This window comes from Monodon monoceros, unplaced genomic scaffold (assembly GCF_005190385.1).
Source record: "Monodon monoceros isolate NGI ecotype Baffin Bay Population unplaced genomic scaffold, NGI_Narwhal_1 Super_Scaffold_20, whole genome shotgun sequence".
Lineage (NCBI taxonomy): Eukaryota > Metazoa > Chordata > Mammalia > Artiodactyla > Monodontidae > Monodon > Monodon monoceros.
Genome location: NW_021703777.1, coordinates 12,873,809 through 12,887,471, shown reverse-complemented (window position 1 = coordinate 12,887,471; position 13,663 = coordinate 12,873,809). Strand labels below are relative to the sequence as shown.

At 38.1% G+C, this 13,663-nt stretch overlaps 1 protein-coding gene across 1 annotated transcript in view; it reads left to right on the top strand.

Annotated features, from left to right (window-relative positions):
- The window catches only part of HPGDS (hematopoietic prostaglandin D synthase), a 35,686-nt gene extending 23,133 nt beyond the window's left edge, over positions 1–12,553 (top strand). The window contains exons 5-6 of the mRNA XM_029234605.1: positions 842–940; positions 12,225–12,553. Coding sequence (XP_029090438.1) covers positions 842–940; positions 12,225–12,389 — 264 coding nt within the window. The 3' untranslated portion in view covers positions 12,390–12,553. The remainder of the gene's footprint in view (positions 1–841; positions 941–12,224) is intronic.
- Positions 12,554–13,663: the final 1,110 nt, after the last annotated feature.

Genomic DNA, 13,663 nt, shown 5'->3' with positions numbered 1-13,663 from the left:
TGATTTTCGTATATAAACAAATAAATACCTCTTACCAAGAAAGAGGCCATGAATAAATTATTTGGTCTTCAAAGATTCAAGTAAAAACACGAAGATAATTTTTTAAATGGATATATGTTATTTTTTCCCAAGGATATTATATGGTTTGTAATAATATCTTACATATTATATCAAAAGGGGGCACCTTGGATTCATTTTACAGATGATAGTCAAGGCAGAGAAATCTCACCCTAAGGTACAATGTCAAGCCAAACAGAGGAAATCTGCCAAAGAACATTACTATTCATTATGGATTACTTCTGTTAAGTGTAACTGTGAGATGAAAGACTGCTAAACTGGAGGAATCTTACAAAATAATAATATTTTATTAATAATAGTCTTACAAAATAAATTTTATTTACAAAATAAATTAATTTCTTTACCTTTAGTTAAATTATTTCACTTTAAAGGGAGTGAGCCTAAAAAAGGTAGGGAATTTTAGAAATGTAAAAACATAATGGAATAATTTTCATTAACAAAAATTAAGATAAACCATGAAAAGATTTTATTGATGAAATATTTAGTCATTATATACAAAGAAACAATAGGAATTGATGACAATATTTATTTTTTAATCCATGAGTAATAAAGGGAAGAATAAGATCTATAGAAAATCAGACCTGAATCTCCATGCCATTCATTTTAAAAAAACAAACAAGCAAGCAACAACCACCAATAACAGGTAGCTACTTCCTTTTTGAACTCATGTGGGAGAAAGAAGATGGAAAAATCTACTTCCTCTTCAACTCATTTGTTTTTCTTCTTATTATGCTTAAATGAATCTTTTTTCTCCCTCTCTTAGGATCAGATGTTTAAGGAGCTACTCACATGTGATGCATCTCATCTTCTGCAAGATTTAGACACATACTTAGGGGAAAAAGAGTGGTTTATTGGTAACTCTGTGAGTATGTTTTACATCTTAAAAAAATACAAGCATATACATATATGGATAAACCAAAAACTTTATAAAAATGTATTGAAAAAAGTGTTACTCATAGGGACGGAGTAGGTTAGAGAGCAGGGACAAAAGCTAAACTTCTCTGAATAAAACTTTTTCAGTGGAGTTAACTTTGGAAACATGAAATAAAATATTTTATATAATTATATAACAACAACAAAAACATTTTAAAAAGCTATCACTGACAAACTAAAGCAAAGTGAAACAAATGAACTTGTGTCAAATTGGTGCACAGGGTATGTGGAGAAGTACCTGTGGACTCTATTAGTGAAACACTATCTTAAGAAACATCGTCATTTTAAAAAACACAGTGATTTGACTATACATCTCATTATAGATATTTTCTCTGGACAAAAAAATAATAATTGTACACCAGTTTCAGTTCACGATGTACTTTTTCTTAAGGTAAAGACAACAAGCATTTTGTGTCTCTTTTTCTCGAAAAAATGACCAGTCTAGTTGTTCTGGCCACCCCTTGGACCCAGATTCTGGTCTCTAAATACTAAAAGTAACCAGAACTTCTTGGAGAAATAGCTCATTCTCAGTTTGGGACAGGAAACGTAAAAAATGAGCCGGGAATACTTTGACATAATAGAACCAAATAAATTATCACAAACCCCCCACACACAACACCAGAGTTGTGTCAGAACGACTTAGCAGTCAATTTGTAGAAGCTCTCACTGGCCAAAGACGAGAAAATTCAAGCCACAATAAGAATATTAACTGCAATGGATTGAAACAAATCAAAATGAATGAATCCATGAGTTTATGACAACCACCATCACCAAATACACACACACACACACACACACACACACACACACACACACACACACCTCAAAACCAAAGCTTCATTGGTGACTTTTAGAAGATGTTATGGAGCCAAATTATTACAAATTTTCACTGACTTATGATGGGATTATGTCCCAATAAATCCATCGTAAATTGAAAATATCGTTAAGTCAAAAAATACACCCAACCTACTAAGTATCATAGCTTAGCCTAGCCCACCTTAAATTTGCTCAGAACACTTACATTAGCCAACAGTTTTGGGCAAAATAATCTAACACAAAGCCTTTATAATAAAGTGTTGAATATCTCACGTAATTTATTGAATATTGTAGTGAAAGTAAAAGACAGAATGGTTGTATGGGTACAGAATGATTGTAAGTGTATAAGTTGTTTACCCTCCTGATTATGTGGTTCACTGCCACTGCCCAGCATCATGAGAGAGTACCATACAGCATATCACTAACCTGGGAAAAGATCAAACTTCAAAATTCAAAGTGCAGTTTCTACTGAACATGTGTCACTTTTGCACCATGGTAAAGTCAAAAAATTGTAAGCTGAACCATCATAAGCCAGAGACTGTCTGTATTCCGAAAACTGTTAAAAACAAAAAAGTTGAGGGGTTTGAATAAAGCATTTATCGTGCCATTCCTATGCCAATTATACCTCAAGATAAAAAAAAAATTGATGGACAAAGTTTGCCTACATAAAGGTATTCTAGTTAATAAGTAAGGAAAGAGGACTTCCCTGGTGGTCCAGTGGTTAAGAATCTGCCTGCCAATGCAGGGGATACAGGTCTGATCCCTGATCTGGGAAAATCCCACATGTCACAGAGCAAATAAGCCCATGCAGTGCGCCACAATTACTGGAGCCTGTGCACCGCAACTACTGAGCCCACGTGCTCTGGGGCCCTCGTGCTGCAACTACTGAGCCCGCGTGCGGCAACTACTAAAGCCTGTGTACCACAACCTAGAGTAGCCCCTGCTCGCCGCAACTGGAGAAAGCCCAAGTGCTGCACGGAGACCCAGCGCAGCCAATAAATAAATAAATAAATAAACTAATAAACAAGGGGAGTTTAAAATAAATCATCACCATTTTCCAACCCATGATGAATCAATGGATCTAAGCATTGACTATCAACAATTGTTAATATCACAAAAAAGGAGAGAACCAGACATTACGGGCCTACTGACAGAGGAGTGCACTGCCACCTATGAAGTAGTCTTGCCAAGAGAAAAATCAAATCTAAATCTGATTTAGAAGCTGTGGTAAGCTGGGGTCCCTGCTTTCAAGGAGACTCCATTCTAGGAGATGAGATACTGCTTTTTGACATGCTCTTGTGACTTATTTTAATCACTGTCTGCTGAGTCCTGAGGAGACAGAGAAGCAAACTTGCCATATCTTTTATGTTCCTTTCTCTGCCCTTATTGATTGAACAATTTCGAAGAATGTAAAATATTTTTTTCCTTCTGCTTATTAAAATTCCTTTGTAACCTATCTCCTAACCCCATCTCTTAGTGCTCTCTCCCTTCCTCAAAGTGTCCCAAACACTCTGGTGTTTTGTTTTTTCCTCGGACACAAGTCATACTCCCACCTAAGAGCCTTTACACTTGCTCCTCCTTCTGCCTGAAATGTTTAATCCCCAAATCACTGCATGTCTGGATCTTTTTTTCATCATTCAAGCCTTAGCTTAAATGTCACCTCTTAAAGAACTTCTCTCCCTGATCACTTGAGACTCCCTCTCATCACTCTACTTTGTCTATATCACCTTTATCACTTTACGATTTTTTTTGTTTTTAATTGAAGTATAGTTGATGTACAATATTATATGTCACTGGTGTACAATATAGTGATTCAAAATTTTAAAGATTATACTCCATTTATAGTTATTATAAAGTATTCGTTATTTTCCCCATGGTGTACAATATATCATTATAGCTTATTTTATACATAATAATTTTTATCTCTTAATCACCTACTCCTATATTGCCCCTCTCCCTTCCCTCTTCCCACTGATAACCACTAGTTTGTTCTCTATATCTGTGAGTGTACTTTTTTGTTATATTCACTAGTCTGTGCTATTTTTTAGATTCTGCATATAAGTGATATCATACAGTATTTGTCTTTCTCAGTCAGACTTATTTCACTTAGCATAATATACTCCAAGTCCATCCATGTTGCTGCAGATGGCAAAATTTCATTCTTTTTATGGCCAAGTAGTATTCCATTTATATGTATACCACATCTTATTTATCCATTCATCAGTTGATGGATAGGTTGCTTAGGTTGCTTCCTTATCTTGGCAATTGCAAATAATGTTGGTATGAACATTGGGGTGAATGTATCTTTTCAGATGAGAGCTTTCATCTTTTCCAGATATGTACCCAGGAGGGGAACTGCTGGGTCATATGGTAGTTCTATTTTTAGTTTTTTGACAAACCTCCCTACTGTTTTCCACAGTGACTGCTCCAATTTACATTCCCACCAACAGTGTAGGAGGGTTCCCTTTTCCTTTTTCTCCACATCCTCGCCAACATTTGTTATTTGTGTTCTTTTTGATGATAGCCATTTTGACAGGTGTGAGGTGACAATCTCATTGTGGTTTTGATTTGCATTTCCCTGATACTTAGTGATATTGGGCATGTTTTCATGTGCCTGTTGGCCATCTCCATGTCCTCTTTGGAAAAATGTCTATTCAGTTCTTCTGCCCATTTTTTAATTGTTTGTCTTTTTGTTATTAAATTGTATGAACTGTTTATATACATTGGATATTAACCCCTTATCAGTCATTTGCAAATATTTTCTCCCATTCAGTAGGTTCTTTTCATTTTGTCAATAGTTTCCTTTGCTGTGCAAAAGCTTTTACATTTAATTAGGTCCCATATTTTAATTTTGCTTTTATTTCATCTGCTTTAGGCGACAGATCCAAAAGATATTGCTATGATTTATGTCAAAGTGTATTATTCTATGTTTTCCTCTAGGAGTCTTATGGTTTCTGGTCTTACATTTATGTCTTTAATACATTTTGAGTTTATTTTTGTACATGGTGTTTAATTTCATTCTTTTACATGTAGCTGTCCAGTTTTCCCAGACCCACTTATTGAAGTGACTGTCTTTTCTCTATTGTATATTCTTGCCTCCTTTGTTATAGATTAATCGGCCATAAGTGTGTGGGTTTATTTATGGGCTCTCTATTCTGTTCCATTGATCAATGTGTCTGTTTTTGTGCCAGTACCATACTGTTTTGATTACTGCAGCTTTGCACTATAGTCTAAAGCCAGAGCGTGTGATTCCTCCAGCTCTGTTCTTCTTTCTCAAGATAGTTTTAGCTATTCAGGGTCTTTTGTGTTTCCATACAAATTTTTAAATTATTTGTTCTTATTCTGTGAAAAATGCCTTGGTATTTTGATAGAGGTTTTATTGAATCTGTAGATTGCCTTGGGTAATATGATCATTGTAACAATATTAATTCTTCCGTCCAAGAATATAGTATATCTTTCCATCTGTTTTTGTCATCTTCAATTTCTTTCATCAGTGTCTTACAGTTTTCCAAGTACAGGTCTTTTACCTCCTTAGGTATGTTTATTCCTAGGTATTTTATTCTTTTTGATGTGATGGTAAAGGGGATTGTTTCCCTAATTTCTCTTTCTGATAACTCAGTGTATATAAATGCAACAGATTTCTGTATAATAATTTTGTATCCTGCAACTTTACCAAATTTATTGATGAGCTTCAGTAGTTTTCTGGTGGAGACTTTAGGAATTTCTATGTAGAGTGTCATGTCATCTGCAAACAGTGACAGCTTTACTTCTTCCCTTCCAATTTCTATTCCTTTTAATTTCTTTTGCTTATCTCACTGCTGTGACTAGGACTTCCTAAACTATGTTGAATAAAAGTGGCAAGAGTGGGCATCCTTGTCTTGTTCCTGATCTTAGAAGAAATGCTTTCAGGTTTTCCCCATTGAGTATGATGTTACCTGTGGGTTTGTCATATGTGGCCTTTATTATGTTGAGGTAGGTTCCCTCTATGCCCACTTTCTGGAGAGTTTTTACCATAAATGGATGTCCAGTTTTGTCAAAAACTTTTTCTACATCTATTGAAATGATTATATGGTTTTTATTCTTCAATTTATTAATGTGGTGTATCACACTGATGATTGACTTGTGGATACTGAAAAATCCTTGTATCCCTGGTATTTTGCTAGTATTTTGTTGAGGATTTTTGCATCTATGTTCATCAGTGATATTAGCCTGTAATTTTCTCTTTTTGTAGTATATTTGTCTGGTTTTGGTATTGGGGTGATGTTGGCATCATAGAATGAGTTCAGAAGTGTTCCTTCCTCAAGAAATTTTTGGAATAGTTTGAGAAGGACAGACGTTAACTCTTCTCTAAATTTTTGGTAGAATTCATCTGTGAAGCCATCTGGTCCTGGACTTTTGTTTCTTAGGAGTTTTTAAATTACTGATTCAGTTTCAGTACTGGTAAAATTTTAAATTAATTTTTATTGGAGTATAGTTGCTTTACAATGTTGTGTTAGCTTCTGCACAGCAAAATGAATCAGCCATACATATACATATATCCCCTCCATTTAGGACACTTCAGTTTATTAAGTAGAGTTCCCTGTGCTATACATTATGTTCCCATCAGTAGTCTATCTTATACATAGTATCAATAGTGTATATGTGTCAATCCTAATCTCCCAATTCCTCCCACCCCACTCCTTTCCCCCTTGGTATCCATAGACTTGTTCTTTGTGTCTCTATTTCTGCTTGGCAATTAAGGTCATCTATACCATTTTTCTAGATTCCACATATATGTGTTAATCTGTCATACAGAGTGAAGTAAGTCAGAAAGAGAAAAACAAATATCGTATATCAGTACTGGTAATTGGTCTGTTCATATTTTCTACTTCTTCTTGGTTTAGTCTTGGGAGATTGTACCTTTGTAAGAATTTGTCCATTTCTTCTAGGTTGTCCATTTTATTTGCATCTAGTTGTTTGTAATGGTCTCTTATGATCCTTTGTATATCTGTGATGTTGGCTGTAGCTTCTTTTTCATTTCTGATTTTATTGATTTGGGCCCTCTTCCTTTTTTTGTTGATAAATCTGGCTAAAGTTTTATCATTTCAAAGAACCGGCTTAGTTTCATTGATCTTTTCTAATTTTTTTTGTCTCTATTTCATTTATTTCTGCTCTGATCTTTATCTGATTTTTTTCCTTCTACTAACTTTGGGTTTTGTTTGTTCTTTTCTCTAGCTCTTTTAGGTTCAAAGTTAGGTTGTTTGAGATTTTTCTTGTTTTCTGAGGTAAGCTTGTAACACTATAATCTTCTTAGAACTGTTTTTTCTGCATCCCATAGGTTTTGGATTGTCGTGTTTTTGTTTTCATATATCTCTAGGTATTTTTTGATTTCCTCAGTGATCCATTAGTTGTTTAGTAGCATATTGTTTAGCCTCCACGCTTTGTGTTTTTTTTGCAGTTTTTTTCTTCTAGTTGATTTCTAGCCTCATAACATTGTGGTCAGAAAGATGCTTGATATGATTTCAATTTTCTTAACTTTACCAAGGCTTGTTTTGTGGTCTAGCATGTGTTCTATCCTGGAGAATGTTTCATATGCACTTGGAAAAAATGTGTATTCTGCTGCTTTTGAATGGAATGCTCTATAAATATCAATTTCTCCTTTTATGTCTGTTAATATTTGCCTTATGTATTTAGGTGCTCCTATGTTGGGTGCATGGTGCATATATAGTTACAATTGTTATATCTCCTTATTGGATTGATCCCTTGATCAATATGTACTGTCCTTCTTTGTCTCTTGTAACAGTCTTTATTTTTTTTATTTTTTGCTGTACGCAGGCCTCTCTCTCATCGCTGTGGCCTCTCCCATTGCGGAGCACAGGCTCTGGGCGCGCAGGCTCAGCGGCCATGGCTCACGGGCCCAGGCGCTCTGCAGCATGTGGGATCTTCCCGGACCAGGGCACGAACCCATGTCCCCTGCATTGGCAGGCAGACTCTCAACCACTGCGCCACCAGGGAAGCCCGTAACAGTCTTTAAAGTCTGATATAACTATTGCTACTCTGGCTTTCTTTTGATTTCCATTTGCATGGAATATCTTTTGCCATCCCCACACTTTCAGTCTGTGTGTCTTTAGATCTGAAGTGAGTCTCTTGCAGGCAGCATATATATGAGTCTTGTTTTTGAATCCATTCAGCAACTCTGTATCTTTTGGTTGGAGTATTTAGTCTATTTACATTTAAGGTAATTACTGATATGTATGTTCCCATTGCCATTTTATCAATTGTTTTGGTAGGTTTTTCTTCCCTTTTTCTTTTCTCTTGTGATTTGATTACCATCTTTAGTGTTATGTTTGGATTCCATTTTTCTTTTCTATTATAGATTTTTTGTTTGTGATTACCATGAGGTTTTTATATAGCAGTCTCTCTCTCTGTATATATTTATGATTGTTTAAAGCTGTGATCTCTTAATTTCAAATGCATTTTAACAACACTGCAATTGTACTCTCCTTCCCTCATGATTACTGTTTTTGATATCATATTTTGCATCTAGGTGTTTTGTGTATCCCTCAACTGCTTATTGTGGACATTGATGATTTTACTACTTTTGTCTTTTTTGTTTTTTAAGTTTTTTTTTTTGGCCACACCCCACAGCATGTGGGATCTTAGTTCCCCTACCAGGGATCAAACCCATGCCTCCTGCATTGGAAGGCAGAGTCTTAACCACTGGAATCCCAGGGATGTCCCCACTACTTTTGTCTTTTAACATTCCTACTAGCTTTGTGTGTGGATGATTTCCTACATTTATTGTATGTTTGAAACCAGTGAGCTTTTTCATTTTGTAATTTTCCTGTTTCTAGTTGTGTCCTTATCTTTTTTGCCTAGAGAATTTACTAACATTTGTTGTAAAGCTCGTTTGAGGGGCTAAACTCTTTTAGCTTTTGCTTGTCTGTAAAGCTTTTGATCTCTCCATCAAATCGGAATGAGAGCTTGCTGGGGAGAATATTCTTGGTTATAGGTTTTCCCCTTTTATCACTATATATATATAAGAGATTTATATATAATGTGCCCCTCCCTTCTGGCCTGCAGAGTTTCTGCTGAAAAATCATCTGACAGCCTTATGGGCGTTTCCTTGTATGTTACTCTTCACTTTCTCTTTGCTGCTTTTAATATTTTCTTTATCCTTACTTTTTGTAATTTTAAATACAATGTCTCTTTGTGTGTTCCTCTTTGGGAGCACACATCCTGTATGGTACTCTCTGTGCTTTCTGGACTTGGTAACTGTTTCCTTTCCCAGATTAGGGAATTTTTCAGCTACTATGTTTTCAAATATGTTCTCGGCCCCCTTTTCTCTATCTTCTCCTTCTGGGACCCCTATAATGCGAAAATTAGTGTACTTGATGTTTTCCCAGAGGTCTCTTAAACTGTCCTCATTTTTCTTCATTTTTCTGTTCAGCATCAGTGATTTCCACTACTCAGTCTTCCACCTCACTGATCCATTCCTCTGTATCATTTAGTCTACTGTTTATTCCTTCTAGTGTATTCATTTTAGTTACTGTATTCTTCATCTCTGTTTGGCTGTTCTTTATATTCAAACTCTTTGTTAAAAACTTCTAACTTCTCTGTGCATCAATTCTCCTTCTGAGTTCACTGATCTTCTTTATGATCATTACTCTGAACTCTTTCTTGGGTAGGTTGCTTATCTCCATTCATTTAGTTCTTCTAGGGTTTTATCTTGTTCCTTTGTCTGGAGCATGTTCCTCTGCTGCCTTATTTTGTCTAAGTTGCTATTTGTATTTTTATGTATCTGGTAGGTTACATTTCCCAAACTTGGAGAAGTGGCCTTCTGTAGGAGACGTCCTATGCGTCCCAGCAGGGCACTCCACTTTTGTCACCCAAGCTATATGCTCTAGGGTTTCCCCAGGAGGGCTGTGAGGGTCTTTCTGTTGTGGCCAGCAGGCTATGTGGGTGGTCTGGTAGGCTTGGTTTGTCCCTAGTCTTATTAGTTGTCAGGCATTGCCTTGTATGGAGGCTGCTGGTTAGTGGGGCCTGGTCACAAGAGGGCTGATTTCAGAACCCCAGGGGGTCCTGGGGCTAGTGCTGGCTCACTGGTGGATGGAGCCGGGATCCAGAAGACTCCGTGGCTGTTCCTGTCCACTGGTGGGTGAAGCTAGGTCCAGGGGTTAGTGCTGGACTGTTGACAGTCACAACTGGTCCTGGAATGTGGGAATCTTGCTGCAGGGCCCAGGGATCCTAGAGCTGGTGTCAGATTGCTGTGGAGTGGGGGGAGGCAGTTGATACAGTTGGGTCTGGGGTCTGGGGTGTCCCACAGCTTGTGCTGGCCTGCCAGTGGGCAGAGCCAGGGCCCAGCTGGTCCCAGGGCAGGGTCTGGCCTGCTGTGGGCAGGCTGGGTCCAGAAGCTGTGGAATTGTGGTTTTCTTGCATCTGGTGTCTGCCCGCTTGTTGGATGAGTCTGGTCTAGAGGCTAATGCAGGCTTCCTGAGCGCAAGGCCAGCACCTGCCTATTGGTGGCTGGAGCTGGGTCTTGGCCCTCTAGTGGGAAGGGCCAGGTCTAGAGGCATGTCTCGAGTGGCTCTGGGCTCCGGAAGTCTTTAGGTAGCCTGTCTGTTGATGTGTGGGGCTGTGTCCTCCCCCACCCCACCCCCACCCCCAGTTAGTTCTTTGGTCTGAGGCTCCCCAGCACTGTTGCCTACAGGCTGTTGGATGGGGCCAGGTCTTGGCACTCATGAGCTGGAGGGAGGATCCTACAATGGTGCCGACATGGTAGAAAGTTGCCAAATATGGCTGCTGCCAGTTTCTATGTCTCTAGTTTGAGCTGCAGCTGCCTCCTTGACTCTCCAAGACCAGCAAGTAGGTCAGGCCCCTATTAAATTGCTGCTTTTGCCCTGGGTCCTGGTGTGAGATTTTATGGGCACCCTTTAAGTGTGAAGTTTCTATTTCCCCTAGTTCTTTGGAACTCCCAAAATTAAGTCCTTCTGGTCTTCAAAGCCAAATGCTCTGGGGGTTTGTCTTCCTGGTGCAGGACCCCTGGGCTGGGGGGCCTGACATGGGGCTTAGAACTCTCACTCCTATGGGAGAACCTCTGCAGTATAAGTATTCTTGTTTGTGGATTGCCCACCTGGGGGTAAGGGACTGGATTATATTGTGAGTCAGCTCCACCTACCCATCTCGTGTGGTTCCTTCTTTATGTCTTTAGCTGTAGAAGATCTTTTCTGGTAGATTCTGGTCTACTTCATCAATGGCTGTTCTGCAGACACTTGTGACTTTGGTGTGCCTGTAAGAGGAGGTGAGCTCAGGGCCTTTCTACTCCGCCATCTTGGCCGATCCCCCGTACCACACTTGACGTTTGTCTTCCTGCTTCTGAAGTAAAAGCTGCACCAGAGAAGGGGCTTGCATCACATCTTGCTCTCTAGTCAATCCCAGGAGCTAGACCTGTACAGGGCACATAGTAGGTACTCCATAAATATTTGTTGACTGAACTCTGAATCCTCTAACCAGTAGACTCTCCTAGTTGACAGGTGTTTAGTAAGCAAGTTCATAAAACACTAGAAATCAGCATTATTAAATTCCAAACAAAAGGAAAACTAAGAATAATCCATATTTAAACTTCATTCTTTGATGTATATGGAGGCAAAGTAATGTCATCCAGATTAGTATCTAGTCATAAAAGAACAAAACAAGTGTACAAATTAAAAAGAAAACAGGTATACAAGAGTAGGCCTATGCTGCCATCATCCTAATACTGTGCAGTGGCCACTCTTAGGGTTACACTAATGGTCAGACATGTCTTCTGATGTGATTCAATATAATGTATGCTAGCCAAAAATATGTAACTTGAAACTATGAACTCTCTAAAGATAACTTGCACTCTCTTCCTTTTTACTCTGCCATATAAAGGAACCGATGAAATAATCATAAAAATCCTGAAGACAGGACATTCTGCAGGACTAGTGTGGAATCTTCAATAATTCAGTGACATAGGAAAATTGTTCTGAATTGAGAGTTAAAGGACATAACCAGATGAAATGCATGGTCCTGGAATGGATCCTGCTTTATCCTATAAAGGACATTTTTGGAACAGATGGAAAAGTAATGATGGTGTGTTAAATGAGATGAAAATGTATTGTCACAGGGAGATGGAGATTGAATCAAGTTACAAAAGAGCATGTACTGTAAGATCTCATTTTAGTAAAAATACACACACATACATAAAAAAATACCACATACAGAGGTGTTAATGTGAGTAACCTCTGTGTGTTGGGAGTATGGTGTTATCTATAATTTTCTATAATACACGCATTCTGCTTTTGTAATAACATTATTTTGAATTAAAAATAAACTATTTTTAGATTAAGAAGTTAGGCCTTTTATGTTCTAATGAAAATTTGTTTCCTTTAAACTAGGTAACTTGGGCAGATTTCTACTGGGAAATTTGCAGTACCACACTTTTGGTCTTTAAACCTGATTTGTTGGACAACCATCCCAGGCTGGTGACATTACGTAAGAAAGTCCAAAGCATTCCTGCCATAGCCAACTGGATAATGAGAAGGCCCCAAACCAAACTCTAGGTGATGCCTGCTGCCTCCAAACTTCGTTATTCTTCACAGCATCACTCTCGTCAGATATGAAGCTACATCAGCGTGCTGCATAACCTGCACACTCCCCTCCCCAGCTCCATCAAGACTTGCACTTCTGCCATATTCTGCTTATCAAAAAAAAAAAAAAAAAAAAAGGAAAAAAGGGTGGGGGAGAAAAGGGTTTTGTTTCCAGTATCTTCAGTTTTTTTTTTTTTTTTTGCGGTATGTGGGCCTCTCACTGTTGTGGCCTCTCCCATTGCAGAGCACAGGCTCCGGACGCACAGACTCAGCGGCCATGGCTCACAGGCCCAGCCACTCCGCGGCATGGGGGATCTTCCCAGACCGGGGCATGAACCCGTGTCCCCTGCATCGGCAGGCGGACTCTCAACCACTGCGCCACCAGGGAAGCCCTCCAGTATCCTTTTTATTCAGAATAGCTTCACATTATTTATAACTGAAGAAAAATAGTTTCCAATACAGGCAGGCTTCGCTTTGCACTAGTTCTGACATGCATGAATTTCAGTCACAATGGTTTAGTTACATAACACATTTTCCAAAAAAAAAAACCAAACAAACCCTGAAAAGGTTTGGACTTCAGTTTCCACGCTATATTAACTGAGTAACTGCATAAAGTATAAACTTTGCTGCTAGCTCTTCAGTCCACAAATCACTATGTAGATAACAGATAGATATATGAGCAATCATGCCACTTCTTTCAAAATCTGTTAGTGATTGGTCACTGCGCATCTGTCATGCGTGCACAGACAGCAAAGTTGTTGTTTCTCAGTGATAAACCCACTTGAAATTTTACAAAAATGGATATTTGAAAAAGGGAACTCACCAACAAAGATTAAAGTGCAATAAAGAAATGAAAAGTGAAAATGGTGGAAATTCAAATTGAACATAAATGGAAAGAGCTGGCTGTGAGAATGTTGATGCTGTTGCAGTTCAAGAGACTCTAGATATGCAGCCAGAAGAACTTGGTGAAGGCAAACTTATTGACATAAATGAGAAGATGAAGATACCCCAGAGGAGGTGAGACTGGCAAAAAACCCTTCACGTTAGAAGAATTGAGATCAAAAGAATGAGAAGACAATGTAAAGCAACTATACTCCAGTAAAAATGAATAAAAAAACTAAAAATTGTGAATCACTATACTGTACACCTGTAACATATATGATATTGTCCATCAACTATACTTCAATACAAAAAAAAAAAATGAGAAGACAAGCCACAGACAGGAAGAAAACATTTGCAAAAGGACT